This window comes from Rosa chinensis, chromosome 3, assembly GCF_002994745.2.
Source record: "Rosa chinensis cultivar Old Blush chromosome 3, RchiOBHm-V2, whole genome shotgun sequence".
In the NCBI taxonomy this organism is placed as follows: Eukaryota; Viridiplantae; Streptophyta; class Magnoliopsida; order Rosales; family Rosaceae; genus Rosa; species Rosa chinensis.
This window is the reverse complement of record NC_037090.1, coordinates 5,813,958-5,835,132: the sequence shown is the minus strand read 5'-3', so window position 1 is coordinate 5,835,132 and position 21,175 is coordinate 5,813,958. Positions and strand designations below refer to the sequence as shown.

The 21,175-nt window shown below is 40.4% G+C and overlaps 1 protein-coding gene and 2 long non-coding RNA genes across 3 annotated transcripts; all 3 read right to left on the bottom strand.

Moving 5' to 3' along the window:
• Window positions 1–5,920: 5,920 nt before the first annotated feature.
• LOC112194862 lies at window positions 5,921–8,744 on the bottom strand. The gene is made up of 3 exons (XR_002934170.2): window positions 8,384–8,744; window positions 7,396–7,472; window positions 5,921–6,071 (listed from the first exon to the last, which is right to left on the bottom strand). It is a non-coding gene; the product is annotated as an uncharacterized LOC112194862 (long non-coding RNA).
• Window positions 8,745–11,832: 3,088 nt separating this feature from the next.
• LOC112191642 lies at window positions 11,833–14,740 on the bottom strand. Its single transcript, XR_002933047.2, has 3 exons — window positions 14,380–14,740; window positions 13,379–13,455; window positions 11,833–12,056 (listed from the first exon to the last, which is right to left on the bottom strand). It is a non-coding gene; the product is annotated as an uncharacterized LOC112191642 (long non-coding RNA).
• Window positions 14,741–15,199: 459 nt separating this feature from the next.
• On the bottom strand, window positions 15,200–17,975 carry LOC112193995. Its single transcript, XM_024334261.1, has 4 exons — window positions 15,819–17,975; window positions 15,533–15,673; window positions 15,381–15,416; window positions 15,200–15,295 (listed from the first exon to the last, which is right to left on the bottom strand). The coding sequence occupies exons 1-4, from the start codon at window positions 17,973–17,975 to the stop codon at window positions 15,200–15,202; spliced, it is 2,430 nt and encodes an 809-aa protein (XP_024190029.1).
• Between the last annotated feature and the right edge of the window lie 3,200 nt (window positions 17,976–21,175).

The following is a 21,175-nucleotide window of genomic DNA, read 5'->3' as shown; positions in this document are numbered from 1 at the left end:
ATCAAATTCCAAGCGGTAAATCAAGTGGACGTGCGGCCCAAGTATAGTCGCCTAGACACAAACTCCCTTTCAAATCGTTTGGGCAACCTTACTGAAATGGCCAGGTGGGGAGGACGAACACGAGAGGAAAAATCCATTTTGGCATGAGCTACTCCCACATAGTGGTTTAGGCCCATTTGCAAGCACTTCTGGATTCAAAAACCCGTCATGAACGTTGTCCCCTTCCTAGACACCATTTCACATAGGCTTTCTTACTAAGATGAGAAAGGTTATAAGTGTGAAGACAGTTCAACAAGTGTTAATAAAGGCCGCCCTCAACCTTAAGGGACCTGAGCTAGGTACCAATAAGGGGTTTAGGCCAATATTAATAAAAGAGACTTCACATATTCCTCTTAATTTACAACCTACAATTAAAATTCGTGTTCAATAATATAAATAACATCCTAGTTAATTTAAAAATAAGTTTCAAACAATTTTTATACAACAAATATATACAATAAATGACACAATTTAGCAAGTGATTTTTCAATCCCCGGCAACGGCGCCAAAAATTGATGCGCTCAAAGCAAGTGCGCAATTTAACCCTGAAATATCGTTAGTAGTATAAGCAAATAGGGATCGTTCTATCCGGGGATTGAGGGTACACTTGTAATTGTGAAACAAATAAAGAAAAGTATTATTTACAAAAATAAAATAAAGAATATAAATATATACAATTGTATAAACAAATAAAGAATTAAAATAATAAAGTATTATTTACAAAATAAAATAAAGAATAGAAATATATACAAGTAACAAAATAAAAAGGGAGGGGGTTTAAGAATTATAGAATTGAAAATTAAGATAAATAAAATAAAGAAAATGTAAAAACATATATACAAGGGTGGATCGCAAGGAACAAAGATCAAAACCACATCCATATGTAAGAAATCCAATTACAATTCCTATAGTTGATTTTAAATGTCATGAGAGAGGAGTTGATCATGTGAAACATTCGAAAGCAAATGATTTCCCATATTTTACTTTTCAATGCTAATTAACCTAAGCGAAAGCACCTAGATTAATTCTATCAAACATGCAATCAAGCCCTAGAAAGCTAGTCAATCATGACATGTTCAACGCATTAGACATAGAGAAAGGCTATCAACTCAAGTGTACAACTTAGTATGGAAAAGTCCACCTAATTGCAATCCTCTTTAATTAAATTCGGTCTTTGCACAAAACCTTTACTACTTTGATTCAAGTTTACACAAAACGAAAAGTCGATTTCATGTTCTTAAACCTAGCACCAATTATATCAAAACCCTAAGTGTTTGCAACCACATAAGATTAAAATACAAAAGTTTTCTATCATGCAAATTTAATTAAACAAACCCACATAAGCAACATACAAATCAACATATAGAAATCACAACTTTATCTCAAAACATATAAACGGGCTTTAAACTTTGCCCTTAAACATTATTTGTTAACTAGAATTCATAGTTTTACAAAATCAAACAAAGAAAACAAGAGAAAGGATATAATACACCTTGAAAGATGAATGATAAAGCCTTGAGACGAAGAACTTGAAGATCCTTGAAAGCAAGCAATCTTCTAGGGACGACACAAGGGTGGATGGCGGTTGGGAAATTGATGTATTGCATGGCTTCTCTTTCTCTTGGCTTGAAAATAAAGAACAAGAAAACTAGAGAATGGAAAAGAAATATGGAGAGGAAATGGAGAGACAAGGAGATGGAATGGATGAAGGAATGTATTTTGAGAGTGAGAGGAGAAGTGTATTTATAGCCCAAAAAATGATGAATGGAGGGTGGAGATGAACATAAATGAAGGGCTAGATATGTTAGACAAATTTGTAAAAAATATATTCCCACTTGTTTATCACTTGTTCAACTTGAATTGATTTTCCTCCTCAAGATTTTCCACTTGGTTGAAACTTTGATTTTCCTCCTCAAGATTTTCCACTTGCTTGCAACTTTGATTTTCCTCCTCAAGATTTTCCACTTGGTTGCAACTTTGATTCTCCTCCTCAAGATTTTCCACTTGGTTGCAATTTTGATTCTCCTCCTCAAGATTTTCCACTTGGTTGCAACTTTGATTCTCCTCCTCAAGATTTTCCACTTGGTTGCAACTTTGATTTTCCTCCTCAAGATTTTCCACTTGCTTGGAGGTCCTAAAAATAGAAACTAATAAGAAAAATAGAAACTTTCCTAAAATGAAAAATGGCAACTTACTAAAAATGATAAATAGAAACTACAAAAATATAAACTTTCTACAAATAGAAACTTTCCCAATCAAAGAATGGAAACTTTCCTAAACAGGATTTTAATAAGGAAATAACGTAAGAAATGTAGGGAAATGCAGTTAAAACGTCGCATTAAAATGCTCCTATCACACTGCCGGAAGACCGTAAGCACGCATACAAGGTCAAGAAGACGGTGAAAAGGTATTTTGTGGATGGGAGCACGCTGTATAGAAAAGGATTCAATGGTGAGCCATTAAGATGCCTGGGAGCTACTGAATATCAACAAGTTCTACAAGAAGTGCATGCTGGGGAATGTGGAGAGCATCAAGGAAGAAAGAAGCTTTACCGGCAGCTATTAGACTTGGGATACTACTGGCCCAACATGCGTGAAGATGCCTATAACACAGTCAAGAAGTGTCACACATGCCAAGCACATGGAAACTTGAGTCACAAGCCATCAACATTGTTACAAGACATGAAAACACCTTGGCCATTTCACACTTGGTGGTTAGACTTGGTAGGAACCATTCACCCACCTTCTGGGGGGTTTATATGGATCCTCACAGCAACTGAGTCTTTCACCAAGTGGGTAGAGGCAGTTCCACTTCGTAAGGCCACGGGAGCTGCAATTTCAAACTTCATAAGGGAGAACATTGTTTGCAGATTTGGTATTCCTTACAAAATTGTGTCTGACAATGGAACACCCTTCGTCAATCAAGAAGTAAGCAAGGCACTCAAGGGATATGGAATCAAGCACAGAAGATCAACACCTTATTATCCTCAAGGAAACGGCCAAGCTGAAGCAACAAACAAGACGCTCGTCAGGATCTTAAGTAAAATGGTACATGAATACAAGGGAGGATGGAGCACTCATCTACCGGATGCTTTATGGGCTTATCGTACTTCACCTAGGAGTGCTATTGGGTTTTCCCCATATTCTCTAGTCTATGGATCCGAGGCAGTCTTACCAGTGGAGCTTATGATCCCGATGGCTAGAGTGTTAGCTGTTAATGATCTGGAGTGGGATGATGAGTCCTGTACTAAGTGGAGAACAATGGACCTTGAAGCTGTAGATGAAAGGCGAAGACAAGCGGAAGCAAGGGCAGAAGCGTATCGACAAAGGGTGACTAAAGCTTACAATAGAACAGTCAAGGAGAGAAGCTTCAAAGAAAGAGACTTAGTTCTTAGAACCGTTGACTGGGTAAGAAGACAGATGCCTGGCCCTTCTAAATTTGCAGCTCAGTGGGAAGGACCATTTGTCATTAAGGAGACTCACAACAGCGGTTATTATCGCCTCATTCATGCCAACAGCGGTAGGCTGACTGATCCTATCAATGGCAAGTGGCTCAAGCCTTACTACTGCTAGACCTTAATACACGAAGGTCTCTATCTTATAGTCTAGTTTCCTTTCAAAAAAAAATATATGCCTCTATCAACCTCTGTAATCACTTGCAAGGCACATCTTCTGTTTTGGTAGAAGCTTTTGTAAGGCACGTCACCATGGCGATGATGCCTGAATTTGTATTAAGAAGCTTGCAATGAGAAATGAAGGGATGTTTCCAAATATATTGCCTTACCTTGTTTGCCAAAACTAAGATACTCTAATTGAAGGCTTCGCGAATCTATACAAGGGGGCTAGCATGAGCCTAAAAGAAAAGAAAAGGAAGGAGGGGTCAACGCTAGCCTGGAATCCCAGCAGTAAAGCGATTCCGGCAGTAAACGAAGTGCTATTCATTTAGCTCCAACCTTCTAAAAAAAAAGGGGTAACAAGCGAAGAACATGCAAACCAAGACGATAAATAAAGATAAGCATTCATACATGCTGCAAAAGTTTAGTCCTACTAAGTGAGCTTCATACTCGAACGCTCAACTAAAAGCAAAAGTTGCGTTCATATTTCACAAACAGCATAAACCCAGATCCTAATACAAATAATAAGAGAAGCAACTGCCATCCTTCCAAGAAGATTCTAGTACGCACTCCATGGCAGGAACAGAAATGTCACGCAGACTGGAACTCAGATCATCTTGAGCCTTACGCAACTCTCCCTCAAGACGTGCAAGCTCCCTCTTGGTTTGCGAAACCATCTCCTGCAGGCCTTGAACTTTAACATACTGGTTCTCTGATCCTTCAGACCTCATCATATAACCAAAGAAATGCTTTGCACCTTGTTTTAAGAAATCCAACAGGAAGCCAAGGTTAAGACCTGCCCCCATGAAATCACGACAGGTGTCTCTCCAAATAAGGAATACTTCTCCATCTTTTATCTGGCAAACTTCCATGCTGAACAACATCATGCCAAGTTCCTTAATCAACTCACACTTCTTCCTTGAAGTATAATCTCGATCAATCAAACTAAAGATATCTCCACCGCTATATCTCTCAGCAAATCTAGTCAAGGGACCCACCAACTCTGAAGGAATTTTCATACCAGCAAAAACAGCCATGTCTCCGCTCAACACTGGTGTAACATCAGCCATGCTTAAAGCAGACTCCTCTTTAGAAGCAAATCGAACCATGAAGTTGTCCATATGGGTCGCCCACTCACTAGTTGACCCTTTGGCAAGCAGGCTGGGGCCAAGGCTTTGAGTGTGAATGGCAGTCACCTTATCAATCCCTGGAATGTGCTTATCAGACTCAACTAAGGCGTGTACCGCCGTGTTATGACCAACCCCGTCAGTACTCTTATCAACTTCTGAAGGATGCCCCTGCTCCTAAAAAAAAAAAAAGAGAGAGAGGAAGGAAATCATAAGAAAAGGAAAATATCTGATTCTGCAAAATATTACATGCCTTCCACATTTCACATTATCAAAGGGGCAAAACTCATGTAATTAACAAAGGCAGTATTGTCACGAACTACAGCAGCTGGAAAAGCATAAATACTTCAAAAAAAAAAACCTGTCCTTAAAATACTCAAGCACACTTCGCAAGCGAGATAAAAAAAACACAGACGCATGAGTAACGCAACATACCACAAGTGATCTCCCGACCTATTACTCCAAGAAAATAATCAGAACCACAACAAACGGTGCATCTCATTCCAATTTTGCTCTCTTTCTTTTCTATTTTACTACATATGCATTGTTTTACTTGAAAACTTACTCATCCTACTTGCAAATTTATGACTCTTCATACCACACTTTTACTTTCTCATGAATACTACTCTTACTGCTGTCCCCGGCAGCAAATAACCCCTTTGAGCTTTCAGTTATACGTTCCCTCTATTCTTTTCATCACTCTTATGTCATTTTCCACACAAAGCTACATGCATTTTTATCATCGTTCTTAACACAAAAGTCATGCTTACCGCACTGCATAACACACGTTATCAACTTGCATATTATGTCATTTAGTTTTACTACATAATCTCCTTATCTTGTTTCACAAATAATTTAGCAAACAAACACGATACTTTTACAAAAGCAAGATACATAGCGATTTGGAACCACCATGTATTGCATTCCTTTTAAATACCCTTCTGTTGATTGGTAAATACACTTATGCACACTGCAATACGGATACACGCACATAAACTTATTTTAACTGTCACACCCCGAATTTTGAAATAAGGATTCAAATCCGGAACATGACTAATAATAATACAAATACATTCTGAATTTTTTTTTCTCTCAGAAACAACCACTAATTACACCTCTTGATATTACATAAACCAATCCTCAAGCTACTTATTACAGCACACTCTCACTAAAACAAATTATAAAAGTCAAAGAGTATAATTCTCCTCACAAAACAAATGTTATAAATCTAATACTAATTCTCTAAACCGCACGATCACTGCTCTGAATCTCCTGACCTGTGACACTACCCGCTACACAATTTGAATAGTGTACCGGGATTGCAACAACACCAAACCCGGTAAGCTTTTTGCAAAGCTCGTGAGTAAACAAGAAAGAACTGTTGATTTATTTAATTACAGTTATTATAACTCAGGTAAACAATCAACACACTCACAAGGTAATTCCAAAAATCACATAAACATATAAATATGTATTTTTCGATACTCTCTTTTAAAACTCAATCAGCAAATATTGCATCATTAATATGTGAAATAACATTAAAGTAACACATGCTTGATTTACTTTTTACCAACACCTTCACATATTCAAAATATATCATGTATAGATATTTAATCAATTTCACATAACACCTCCACATGCTCAACATATATCATGGATAGATATTTGATCAATTTCACATAACACCTCCACATGCTCAACATATATCATGGATATATATTTGATCAATTTCAGTCTTTTTAGTGAATTTTCAGATTAACTGGTAACAAATCACAAATCCACATGCTAGGGACCGACGTACTATTCCCATAGCATGGGACAACCAGGTTGACTGGTATCAAATCACAAATCCACGTACTATGGACCGATGTACTATTCCCAAAGTACGGGTAAGCCGCAGCATACCAAGGACACCCTCCAAAGTATGTATACTCAAAGTACCACCCTTCCTAAGAGTATAATAGTGCACTATCTGAAGGGACTAGGGCCCACAGCTTAACTCCTCATAACACCAAAACAGTTTTACCAGTAATTCACTTAAGCACGGGGTTGTTGTAATCACCCGGCTTCACAATTGTACTTTTTAGACATAATCAATTTCTCAACATACAATCTTTATAAGTTTTAGATTGTATAAATGTGTATAAATGTATATGTACACCCATATAAAGAGACATATTATTTCAAGACAAATCTTTACTTCTTAAAATAATTTCCACATATTCATAATTGACCATATAAAATAGCTTTCACATCTCATGATCAACATTTCATTATTCAACAATTAAATGGGAGATTAATAGCTTGAATAATATCCAATCAATTCTCAATCATTTCATCATACCAATCACACGCCAATTAACATATATATTTCACGTAAATATATATATACGTAATCATCCGCTCAGGAATGACCACTAATACCAACTATAGTGTAAAAACCATGAAATTCATTTGTAAAATAAAATCATTTTACTTACCTATGGACCGTAGTTGATCAAGTCCATATGATTTAAAACAAATATTTATTCCATAAATATTTTCACACAATTACGACAAAAATAAAGTAATTAAATTTATTGGGTTCGTAATATGAACCACGTGAGATTTACTCACCTCTAATCCAGCTGCGTCTTCCAAAAAGTCAATTATAACGATATTCCAAACGCTCGTCAACTCAAACCGTCAAGTACCTAATCAAGTATGGTCTCTGCTTAGTAAACGAAACACGAAATAAACTTAAACGACGATCCAACGGTCAGATTCTAAAATAAAGACGATCCAACGGTCGGATTCTAAAATAAAGACGATCCAACGGTCGGATTCGAAAATAAAGATGATCCAACGGTCGGATCTGAAAATAAAGACGATCCAACGGTCGGATCGAAATTATATGATGATCCAACGGTCGGATCCTCACGGATCGCCCTTAGGATCATCCTCCAAAAATATCACGAAGATCCAACGGTCGGATCTTCCTGAATCGTCCTTATAAACACCTCCACAAGATTTCATGAAAATCCGACGGTCGGATTCTCACGAATCGCCTTCCGAATTACTATTTCACAATTATACGAAGATCCAACAGTCGGATCTTCGCCCGTGACCTCACAAAGTCACCGGGACAGTCATACGATCAACATACTAAAATTTGAAGTAAAACCGATGGTCTGATCTTCACAGATCGAAAACCGAAGATAAACGTAAAAACGTAAATCCACTATTTATCAACTTTTTCTAAAATAATCTTATAATATATCAAAACGCTCGTATCGATGCACAGATGAATAAACTGAAAACAGAACACAAAAATACGGCCGGACGCGCAGCCACGCGCTGCCACAAGCGGCGGTCAAACCGGCGGTCAACGCCGGGCCAACCACCTCCGATGGCAAAGTGACCAACTACAAACTTCTTCAGAATTAAAGGGTGATTAACTTTCATAACTGGAGCTAAGTCTGGTTTGGCCTAGATCGTCCTAGATCAAGCTTTGAAGTTTGGATTAATCTGGATCGTCCATCCAAACCCAGATTGAATCAGAACCGTCCAAAAAGTCAAACCATGATCTAGCGTTCTATACACAAAATCGTGATGAAAGACTTACATAGGGATGATCAGCATGAAGAGGAGATCACGAAAATGGGAAGGATCGGCCGAGGAGATGCCGGAAAACGGGAAGTCCGGCCGGGTCACCGATCGGAACTGTGGCTCCTTCGATCCAGCTTTCGGGGCAGCGGCGGAGCAAATCGATGGCAGAGGGCGACTTGGCGGAGCACGGCGATCACGGAGAGGGCCGGGTCGTGGCCGGAGGACGTCGGAGGAGGGAGATGGATCTGGGTCGGGTCGGTCGGAACCCGAGGGTTCTGAAGAGAAACCGAAGAGAGAGAACAGAGAGTTCTGGGGGACTGTTCCGCAAAAACTCAAAACTTTCGTCCTTAATGAAATATCAGAATTTTTCTGATATTTATAGAAAATTTCCAAATTTCAAATATTCATAACTTATTCATACGAACTCCGAATATTGCGTTCCACATATGTACGCGATCGTATCGACGAGCTCTACAACTTTCATGAAGGAAGCTTTCCCAAATTCGGTACATATAAAAAGTCAACTTTCGCGGGTCCCTAAATAACGTTCGTTTTCAAAAATAAAATCGTTCGAACTACTTCCACAACTTCTCCAGGCTTCGTACTCGCTCCTAATACCGCAAAATCAATTATAAAAATCCACGGAATTTAATTTAGATTTTTCGGGGTATTACAGTCTACCCTCCTTAAAGAAATTTCGTCCCGAAATTTAATCGTAAGTCAATTTCTCCCGATTAAGGTTTTCGGTAGCTCATATAAAATACTAACCGACCACCAAATATGGCCACATCAATTTCTACTTCAACTTCCACGCTTGACTGTACTGTCTCCACTTTTCCCAAAACTGTAGAAATCTACTAAGCTACAGCTCTACGTATAAAATACGTCCGTATACTGAACATATACAAAGTCCAAAAAAAAATAATTGTAAGAGGTAAGGTTCGAACTCATAACCTGTTGTTCAAAAACTTTGCCCCCAACCACTGGAGCACAAGCTGCTCACGTTATTTTCCATACCAATCCTTCTATTTAAACTCAACCGTTTCGGCAGTCTGGCCCAAAATACCCAAAACTGTTGCAGAAATCTGGCCCACAATTTTACCCAAAACTATTTCAGAAATTCAGCCCCACGGGCCTCCACCCATAGCTACAGTGAGGGCATTGATCCGGGACAAGCCCATGTACAGCCCATCTGAAACGACTTATCCTTTCCGTGATTTACGGAAGTCAAATTTACTTTCGGCTAAAGCTGTCTGCCACAGCGCCTCGAAATTCTCTCGGTCTCCTTACACGCTCTCCACGCGCCAACAGCTTTTCCGTGTTTTCGGGCGACTTTAATCCAACGCGTAGATTGAATCTCTGAGATTGTTCATCCAACGGTGGAGATCTGCTCACCTCGTTCTATAAATAGGTGCATTCTGAGGGCGCAACTGTTCACTCCAAAGGAAAGAAAAATCTCTCCCGAGTTCCAGCCCTTCTCTCTCAACTCTTCAGCTTTCCTCTTCTTTCAAAACTCAGATCCTATCTTCTTCGATTCAATCCTTCTCCTTCCGAATCTTCTCTCCCATCTAGTTGATTCAATCACTTCTTTCCTCTGAGCTTTCAAATCTCCAACACCCCATCATCAACCTCAATCCTTCTAAGATTAATCCGCCCCAAACACTCAATCACTATTGATCTTCACTTTTCACTTCCTTTCAACCCAACACCATGGAACCACGAATTCTGCAACTAATGGAGCTCCAAACCCAGCAACACATGGAACTACAACAACAGCAACCAACCGAGGGGGGAGGAAGCAACCAAGCAGCCGGGAGTAGTGCCAACACGCCTATCAGGCCAACCAATAACCGGTGGGCTCCTACACCAGCTCAACTAAGAATCCTCCAGGAGCTTTACTACGACAGGGGGCTTAAAAACCCAAATCCAGAGCAGATACAGGGGATCTGTCTCCACCTGAAGCCGTATGGGCAGATCGAGAACAAGAACGTTTTCTTTTGGTTCCAGAACCTCAAGGCTCGTGAGAGTCAGAAGTTGAAGGAAATCCGGAACGTTCGGGTTGGTGGATCCCTCGATCTCAAATTTGGATCCACAAGTTCTACTGATGGTGGCAGATCCATCGATCTCAACTTCGGTTCCACCGATTCCACTGATGATGATGGATCGATCGATCTAACCCTTGGGTTACAATCATTCATGGAACGACGAGGAGGAGATCACCAAGAGGTCGAGACTCTTCCTCTGTTCCCTGAGCACGGTGAAAACATCCTTGGTAACCCGAAGACTACATCCGAGGGCGGTAGCTCATTTGGTTACTATTCCGGTGGCTCAGGCGGTTACAACAGTGGCTCTCACGTTTCTCTTGAGCTAAGCCTCAATCCTTCCGGAGCTGCTGACTTGGCTTAGTATAGCGTAGTCTTTTTTTTTTGTAAAATAACTGAATTAATAAGACTGAATGCATGTCGTCTCCTTTTTGCGTTAACCCTACGATGACACCAAGGATCGAATCTTGGTCACCAATTGCTCTTTCAAAACCTCAGCAAATTATGCTAGACACATCTTTCATGATTGACATCTTCCTAGGAGGAGCTTAGAGTAATAGCTCTATTGCCCAAGCACTAACAAAGTGGTAAAAGAATCATCTGTTAATAATGAAAAATGCATCATGCAACATACATAGAACATCATTTCACAAAAAGAAGTCACACGCAAAAGTCTACTATAGACATCAAGCACATCCTGTCACAACGCACCAAGGGATTAGGTCTTCTAGTATCACACTTCGCCTTAGTAAGAAAAATCTTAAGGCTAATAAGGCACCTCTATTCCTTACACCTTGCTAAAGTTAGCATCCATTAAACCAATAGTCTTGAGAACTCTATCTCATAATCTCTCACACTCCTATCATCTTTGAGTTGTGAGATCAATTCTATTTCCAACTACTCTTGAATCCTCAACATTTTCACCATTTCAACCTAAGAATAGATTTAATCAAATCAACCACAAGTGGAACAGTCAGTTCAATCTCTAATGCCTACACTTCATCCTCAAAAGATCATGTTCCTACATAAGACTATACCTCAACCTAATGGTTTACCTCAATCCTTAATGATGCTTCCCAATCTGTCCATTACTTTAGAAGCATAGCAATACGTGGTTAAACTTGTACAACACTCAAACATAGCATAAGTCAATACAAGTACCTAATCACCAATATACTAACACACCAAGGTATTTCATAACTCCTAATACGACCTAACGTCCTAGATGACTTCTACACTCTTACATACCAATGACTTGATCAATACCGAAGAGCACACGATGGGGATCCGCTGCAGACGGGCCATCACTCGGAAAGTATTGACAAATCATTGAATATGCACCTTACGCTCTGATACCAAACTGTCACACCCCGAATTTTGAAATAAGGATTCAAATCCGGAACATGACTAATAATAATACAAATACATTCTGAATTTTTTTTTCTCTCAGAAACAACCACTAATTACACCTCTTGATATTACATAAACCAAATCCTCAAGCTACTTATTACAGCACACTCTCACTAAAACAAATTATAAAAGTCAAAGAGTATAATTCTCCTCACAAAACAAATGTTATAAATCTAATACTAATTCTCTAAACCGCACGATCACTGCTCTGAATCTCCTGACCTGTGACACTACCCGCTACACAATTTGAATAGTGTACCGGGATTGCAACAACACCAAACCCGGTAAGCTTTTTGCAAAGCTCGTGAGTAAACAAGAAAGAACTGTTGATTTATTTAATTACAGTTATTATAACTCAGGTAAACAATCAACACACTCACAAGGTAATTCCAAAAATCACATAAACATATAAATATGTATTTTTCGATACTCTCTTTTAAAACTCAATCAGCAAATATTGCATCATTAATATGTGAAATAACATTAAAGTAACACATGCTTGATTTACTTTTTACCAACACCTTCACATATTCAAAATATATCATGTATAGATATTTAATCAATTTCACATAACACCTCCACATGCTCAACATATATCATGGATAGATATTTGATCAATTTCACATAACACCTCCACATGCTCAACATATATCATGGATATATATTTGATCAATTTCAGTCTTTTTAGTGAATTTTCAGATTAACTGGTAACAAATCACAAATCCACATGCTAGGGACCGACGTACTATTCCCATAGCATGGGACAACCAGGTTGACTGGTATCAAATCACAAATCCACGTACTAGGGACCGACGTACTATTCCCAAAGTACGGGTAAGCCGCAGCATACCAAGGACACCCTCCAAAGTATGTATACTCAAAGTACCACCCTTCCTAAGAGTATAATAGTGCACTATCTGAAGGGACTAGGGCCCACAGCTTAACTCCTCATAACACCAAAACAGTTTTACCAGTAATTCACTTAAGCACGGGGTTGTTGTAATCACCTGGCTTCACAATTGTACTTTTTAGACATAATCAATTTCTCAACATACAATCTTTATAAGTTTTAGATTGTATAAATGTGTATAAATGCATATGTACACCCATATAAAGAGACATATTATTTCAAGACAAATCTTTACTTCTTAAAATAATTTCCACATATTCATAATTGACCATATAAAATAGCTTTCACATCTCATGATCAACATTTCATTATTCAACAATTAAATGGGAGATTAATAGCTTGAATAATATCCAATCAATTCTCAATCATTTCATCATACCAATCACACGCCAATTAACATATATTTCACGTAAATATATATATACGTAATCATCCGCTCAGGAATGACCACTAATACCAACTATAGTATAAAAACCATGAAATTCATTTGTAAAATAAAATCATTTTACTTACCTATGGACCGTAGTTGATCAAGTCCATATGATTTAAAACAAATATTTATTCCATAAATATTTTCACACAATTACGACAAAAATAAAGTAATTAAATTTATTGGGTTCGTAATATGAACCACGTGAGATTTACTCACCTCTAATCCAGCTGCGTCTTCCAAAAAGTCAATTATAACGATATTCCAAACGCTCGTCAACTCAAACCGTCAAGTACCTAATCAAGTATGGTCTCTGCTTAGTAAACGAAACACGAAATAAACTTAAACGACGATCCAACGGTCAGATTCTAAAATAAAGACGATCCAACGGTCGGATTCTAAAATAAAGACGATCCAACGGTCGGATTCGAAAATAAAGATGATCCAACGGTCGGATCTGAAAATAAAGACGATCCAACGGTCGGATCGAAATTATATGATGATCCAACGGTCGGATCCTCACGGATCGCCCTTAGGATCATCCTCCAAAAATATCACGAAGATCCAACGGTCGGATCTTCCTGAATCGTCCTTATAAACACCTCCACAAGATTTCATGAAAATCCGACGGTCGGATTCTCACGAATCGCCTTCCGAATTACTATTTCACAATTATACGAAGATCCAACAGTCGGATCTTCGCCCGTGACGTCACAAAGTCACCGGGACAGTCATACGATCAACATACTAAAATTTGAAGTAAAACCGATGGTCTGATCTTCACAGATCGAAAACCGAAGATAAACGTAAAAACGTAAATCCACTATTTATCAACTTTTTCTAAAATAATCTTATAATATATCAAAACGCTCGTATCGATGCACAGATGAATAAACTGAAAACAGAACACAAAAATACGGCCGGACGCGCAGCCACGCGCTGCCACAAGCGGCGGTCAAACCGGCGGTCAACGGCGGCGGTCAACGCCGGGCCAACCACCTCCGATGGCAAAGTGACCAACTACAAACTTCTTCAGAATTAAAGGGTGATTAACTTTCATAACTGGAGCTAAGTCTGGTTTGGCCTAGATCGTCCTAGATCAAGCTTTGAAGTTTGGATTAATCTGGATCGTCCATCCAAACCCAGATTGAATCAGAACCGTCCAAAAAGTCAAACCATGATCTAGCGTTCTATACACAAAATCGTGATGAAAGACTTACATAGGGATGATCAGCATGAAGAGGAGATCACGAAAATGGGAAGGATCGGCCGAGGAGATGCCGGAAAACGGGAAGTCCGGCCGGGTCACCGATCGGAACTGTGGCTCCTTCGATCCAGCTTTCGGGGCAGCGGCGGAGCAAATCGATGGCAGAGGGCGACTTGGCGGAGCACGGCGATCACGGAGAGGGCCGGGTCGTGGCCGGAGGACGTCGGAGGAGGGAGATGGATCTGGGTCGGGTCGGTCGGAACCCGAGGGTTCTGAAGAGAAACCGAAGAGAGAGAACAGAGAGTTCTGGGGGACTGTTCCGCAAAAACTCAAAACTTTCGTCCTTAATGAAATATCAGAATTTTTCTGATATTTATAGAAAATTTCCAAATTTCAAATATTCATAACTTATTCATACGAACTCCGAATATTGCGTTCCACATATGTACGCGATCGTATCGACGAGCTCTACAACTTTCATGAAGGAAGCTTTCCCAAATTCGGTACATATAAAAAGTCAACTTTCGCGGGTCCCTAAATAACGTTCGTTTTCAAAAATAAAATCGTTCGAACTACTTCCACAACTTCTCCAGGCTTCGTACTCGCTCCTAATACCGCAAAATCAATTATAAAAATCCACGGAATTTAATTTGGATTTTTCGGGGTATTACATTAACCATCCAATCTCCATGTCAATATTACACTTTTATCTATTCTTTCATGCTATTATCTTAAACCAAAGACCCGACGAACATGCATATGGCAGCAGGCAGATGAAAGGCCAAAAACTCCAATTCAAAAACACATCAGCACGCTAATACAAAAAAATCTTTTCAATCCAAGCTTTCAGTTTCAAGTAAACGAGCTACCTGATCATTATTCTCACTCTCACCCGGAATATGTTGCAAAGGCTTGAATCCCGCATCAACCTAAGAAGAATGTACTTTGTGAGTCAAGGAATCCCCATGCATGTGACAAATACAATAAAGAAGAAAAGGAACAGCTGGGATATACCCGATTGTCATTGCTCACACCGCCGTTTTTTAAGGCCTGCGGGAAAGCAACATCATCAAAAAAAAAAAGAAAGAGAAGAGAGAAGATGATCTTGGCAATAAAAAAAAAAAAGGAGGAGAGCGATAGATGAGCAAAAGGGGGATGTTGCGCACTTGCTTATCACTCGTGCCTTCATCTTCGGCCACCTTGTTACTATCACTCATGCCTTCATCTTCGGTCATCTTGTCACCATCGCTCGTGCCATCATCTGTGACGGCCTTATCACCATCACTCATGCCTTCATCTTCGATAACCTACAGAAAAGAAGCAATTTTAGCTCCCAAAAAAAAAATTATATCTATATATATATATGTATATATATATATATATATATATATGATGGTAATAAGGGAGAAGTTGTAAAAAAAAAAAAGGGGGAAAGGAAGAAAAAGAAACAACCTGGTTGTCACTATCTTGGCTAACCATGGGAAGCACTTCAGGCAGATGATCAGAGGCCCCTTTTGAAGGAGTAGCATGATCTTCTTTAGAAGAATCGGCTAGACCCCCTTGAGAACCCCCTCCATGATCAGAATCAGATAACTCAAGATAAGTTGGAGGACCACGAGGCAAAGGGGAACTCTTGGATTTCACACGGTTGCTTCGACGAAGAGGGACATCAAAATCTACACCAACCTCCCTCTTCACCCTTTTCTTCACTTCGAAATTGGTAGCATTCGCTTGCTTTGTTTGGGAAGTACCACCTGCTCGGGGTGTTGAAGACCTTTTCTTCTTGACCTCCTTGTTCTTTTGAAGCGGCATGCTTGGGGGGATCATCAGTTTGACTCCGTGTTGGGTCGTATGCATAAACTTGTCAAAATCCACCTTGGGCTTGAAACGCCGAACAGGCTTCTGAGTGTTGTGCTCCCTTGCATCACCTTTATCACCTATTTTCTTATCGCACTTCTTTCCCTCTCCCTTCACCCTTTTAGCTTCAAAGCCCTTCAAATAGCCGACAACCTTTCTGGTGCCATCACTGTACACTTCGGTATACGTAAGGTTATGCTTTTCGGCATAAGTCAGTACGGCCTTGGGGCTAGCCAATCTGCTGCTGGTAATAGGTCCCAACTGTAGCTGAGGACCACCGGCTTCCACAAAAAGCCTGAACCTGCACAACACTCCCCTCCAATAACAACTATAAGCAGGGGAGGCGTTAGCATTCGCGGCATTCCCTGGCAGCTGAGATGGGAAGTCCGCAATTCTGCCAGAAAAGTCAAGTACGCATCTGCGCTCCATATGAGAAAAGCTTGTGATCTTAGAGTTAAGAGAGCGAGGTGGAGGTGAGGGAACGTCCTGAAGGCAGCCAACTTGCCGCATCACTCTGTCAGGAGAATAAACAACAGGGAAGATGTCCAAGTCTTCCTTATCCTCACTGATGGACGGAATAAAGTTTGGGCAAACAGTCATGTACAGTTCAACCCGACCTAGAGCTGTAGTACACTGCTCTTCTTTACCAGAAAACGAAAAAGTCTCAAACTCAGAAGACTGGAGATAGGGCTGCCAGATGAAATTATTCACGTTATCTAACATGCTCGGAGAAAACACAGTCTTATCTTGTCTCCTTTTAAACCAACGGCACAGCAGAGGAAGTACCGGTGGCAAATACTCAGTCTGTGCTTGCTTGCTGCCTTCCTTGTCATTATTATACAATTCCAAAGAAAGACTCATGGTCAGAGGCTCCATCTTCAATCCTTTAAACCGTTCCCAGATGAATACCTGCAGAAAGGTGGTAGAAACCAATGTAGTGACTCCACACCGACCAACGCTCTCCAACTCGTCAGCAACAATATGGTCAAGCATACGGTAAACGTGACCAAGGAACATTGGTCCCAGAGGAAACCTACTGCCGGCTGCTATTGCAATCGCCAAGGGAAATAAGCGCTCTTCAACATACTCATAAGAAAACTCAATGAAGACAAACTTCGTCAGCCACAGGGATAGCATCGCTTCCAGACGGCAGCCAGAATCAAAGCCTTTACCTGGGACAAATACCCCATTTTCGGTAACACCCCAAAAATGCTTCACCCAATTCGAGAAACGGCGCTTACTTCCTTTAATACTGGAAGCCCCTTCTACAAGAACCTGCAACTTCTCTGAGTCAAAATCAAAGCCAAGAGGGTTGACGGAACCAGTAATGGGAAGCCTCATAATATTCAAGACATCCTCCAAGGTAGGGGTAAACTCTCCCCACTCGTAAACAAAGGTATGCGTATGAGGATTCCACCTTCGAACTACATGACGGAGAGACTCTACATCCCTGTTGATATCACAACGGGCAGAGATGAATACGGAAGAAAGAGCAGCAGCTTCTGAAAGTCTGATTCTCGCAGCCTCATCTCCTAGTTCATAGTCAACCCATTGTGGCCATCCCGTAACTAAACCACAGGGATACTCAAAGTTTATGGGAACTGCCGGATAATCCCCTCTCTCAATCAGTAACCTTGAAATCTGCTCAAGACTGACGTCTATGGAAGTTTCATAATTGCCTCTAAAGTCCTTCTTAAGACCATCCTCAAGCACGAAATGGTGATCAACTAAACTACACACCTCGGGAGCCATGATGAGATTAGAAGAATACAGGGACCTGCACATGCGATAAGGTGTTTCTTAACAAGAAAGAAAGTATAAGCCATCGAATCACAGCATGCTATTCACAAGTAATCAGTTTTGAATCAACTAACTATAACAAGTCAAGTAGGAGGCCGAGTAAAAAAAAAAGAGAAGAAAAAAATGAATGAAAAACGCAAAGCCGATGCATTCAATCCAAGCTAACAGGCACAATCTATATGATAAACTAAACTACGCAATACCAAGCTACAACATGCTCCATTGCAACCACAGCAGTAAGACTCCACGCATAATGAGCATAACGCAAAAAAAATAATAATAATAAAACAACAACAACAACAAACCAATCCACTCCATGCTCAGCCAATTCATAATCACACACCAAGCAAAGGGCTAAGCTAAAAGATGAAAAAAAAAGTCCCAACCAAGCTAATAAGCGCATCTCATAGGATGAAACAAGCAAACTAACAACAAGCCCCGTCGTGTTTAATGGCAAACACGGCAACAAAAAAAAGGGGGGGAATCCTCCACGCATAAAAGACCAAGTTACTTATACTGAATCAATATATTCTTACATCAGGCAGGGGACTAATCAAAACCAAGGCTATTGAGTGCATGCGGCCGAGCCAAACCAAAAAAAAATATATATATATATATATATATATGTGTATAAATATAGAAACAAGTTAGGATGCGAAATGGGGAGGAATATTTACCAATCAATAACAGATCAAGCACAGTATGATCCCGACAGCGGATCAATCATGACAGCAGATGAATATAGCCAAAAGCGACCGAGATAACAGAATGAGTAACACCAGGATGGAACATGCAACATCCGATGAATCAATCACGGCAGCAAATCGACGACATCGCACCAGCAATAGGCAATTGCACCTGTAACCTGGCATCGCATTGGCCAAATGTGAGATTACGGCAACGGCGGGTTTTGAAACAGGAGAAAGAAAAGAAGAGACGAAGATGGCAAAGGATGAAGATAGTCAAGCAAAAGAGGATGCAACCTGATAGGCTTACCAAACGTAGAAGAAAAATCACAGATCGTCTACTTAGTGAGTGCGGTGCGCTCACTCCGTTCCTTGAGAGAATAAGGGAGCAGGAATGGATTCTCTCAAGCCAATTAGACTTAAAAGAAGATGAGGTTCTTTCCTTGGACCAAGAAACTGACTCCTGGAGAAAAGCGCCTCGTTCGAATCAAAACATGGGAGAAAACGAGGAGAAACGGAAACGACTTGCACGCCAATGCTGTTTTCCTAGAGGAGAAAGTGGCTAAAAAGTAGGATTCTTCTTTTCTAACTAGGAGTCCAATGACGGTGAAGGTCTACCGCCACGTGGGAAGCCTAATAAGTCATGAATCGTATCAATAAGATACGGGGGTAGATACAAAAAAAAAGAAAAAAAAAAAAGAGGAGGATTATATACAATCACTCGGTAAGTCTCCAAATCTTTGATTATGTAGCCCGTAACATGGTCACACGAGCTACAAAATCAAGGGGGCTAATGTTGATACCCAAATTTCCACAAGTTCGAATTTGACTAAGTGACATGCAAAAGGAACGAGTCATCAAACCCATTGGGTCTCCGAGCAAGCCCATTCTTCGGTGAGAGAATTCTTTATTCAACAAGCGATACGAAATGCCTAAACATTCAAGCGATTGACAAGGATTTCTAAACCGACCAACATGCTTATTTATCACGCGACACCCGTAGGCCCAAGCTACGTTTGGGGCTCATATGGTGGGATATGGTGTGGAAGGTAACAGATCATGCGAGGCCCATCATTATGATAAGGCCCATCGGTAATTTTGGACTTGGGAACCAAAATTCACGCTTCGAGGGCCAATATCTTAATATGGGCTAGCAGAGAGATGAAAACAAGCCCAACAAGACTTAGAGCCCACTAAATCCATTCCTTACCCAAAGACCACAACATTAGAGCCCATAGCCCAAGAAGGACGTTGGAGTCGTCTTCTCCAATTCAGGAATATCGTTTCCATCGAGTTGCTGCTGGGATCACTACTCCGTCCTTTTTCGGGTAAGAATCCCAAGTCTATACGAAAGCCTCTCAACTCCCATCCTCCAAAATCCTGCCCCAATTTCCGATAACACTTAGATGTTTGCAATCACGGTTTACAATAGCACAAATCAAGGGATTATGGCCTCTCAGAAATCACGACAGCATGAAATCTGGGATTTCCATCGCCGCCCTGTACCTGCACCACCGGTCTTTACCCGCATGACCAAAGCAGGTTTTCACTCTTTTGATTTCATAGGGAAAACAAGAGCTGAAGGCCTTAGAATGATCCCACCAAAATCAAGAATACCCTTTCAAAGCCTCTGGTTCTTGGTGCAAACCCTTCCTCTCAATCGCCTCTATAAAGGACGGGTTTGTTGCCGTAGAAAACTAAGCCACAACGGCCCAGAAATACAAGCAAGAGATCAAGCTTCATCTCTGATAATCTAGCCACCAAAATTCAAACAGCTTTAACCCAAAACCCAGAATTATGTTGTTGCCGGAACTCTCTCACTCTGCTAAACTCTCATGCGTCCAGCTCCCACACCTTTCCTGCCTATGAGTCCTGTTCTTATAAACTCAAGTTTAAACCGCTACCAAGTAGCTGCTGTTATCATCAGGCTAAGTAGCTGCTGTTATAGTCAGGCTAAGTAGCTGCTGTTATAGTCAGGCTAAGTAGCTGTTGTTATAGTCAAGCCAAGTAGCTGCTGTTACGCTGAACAGGTTACAACGAAGTTGTTCTTGGGACAACCATTGAACGACTTTGGGCCTAGTCTCGCACAACTAGGAGGGTCTTGCTGCAAAAGTCACAAAATCACCCTCACATTTTTGGCAACTAGGAGGGTCTTGCTGGTCCGCATTCTGGATGGAAAGGTCCACAGACATTTCTTTGTATCCTTTGTAAGAATGGAATGTTTTGTTTTGTATCTTTAGCATAGGAAGGTCTCAATCCTGTTTTTGCTAAAGAGCAGGCTTTGCAAAATGAGTGATTTGCCTTTGAAATAGTCAATGAGGCATAATGGGAGGGAGGTAGTGCTTCTAGTACTTCAGAAGGTAATGACTGCATTTGAGCAATACTAGAACCGACACCTTCAGTGTGGCGGATTTTTCTCCTATTTTTCACACGAAAGAAGGGATGTCCGTGTGAGTTCTTTAAAAA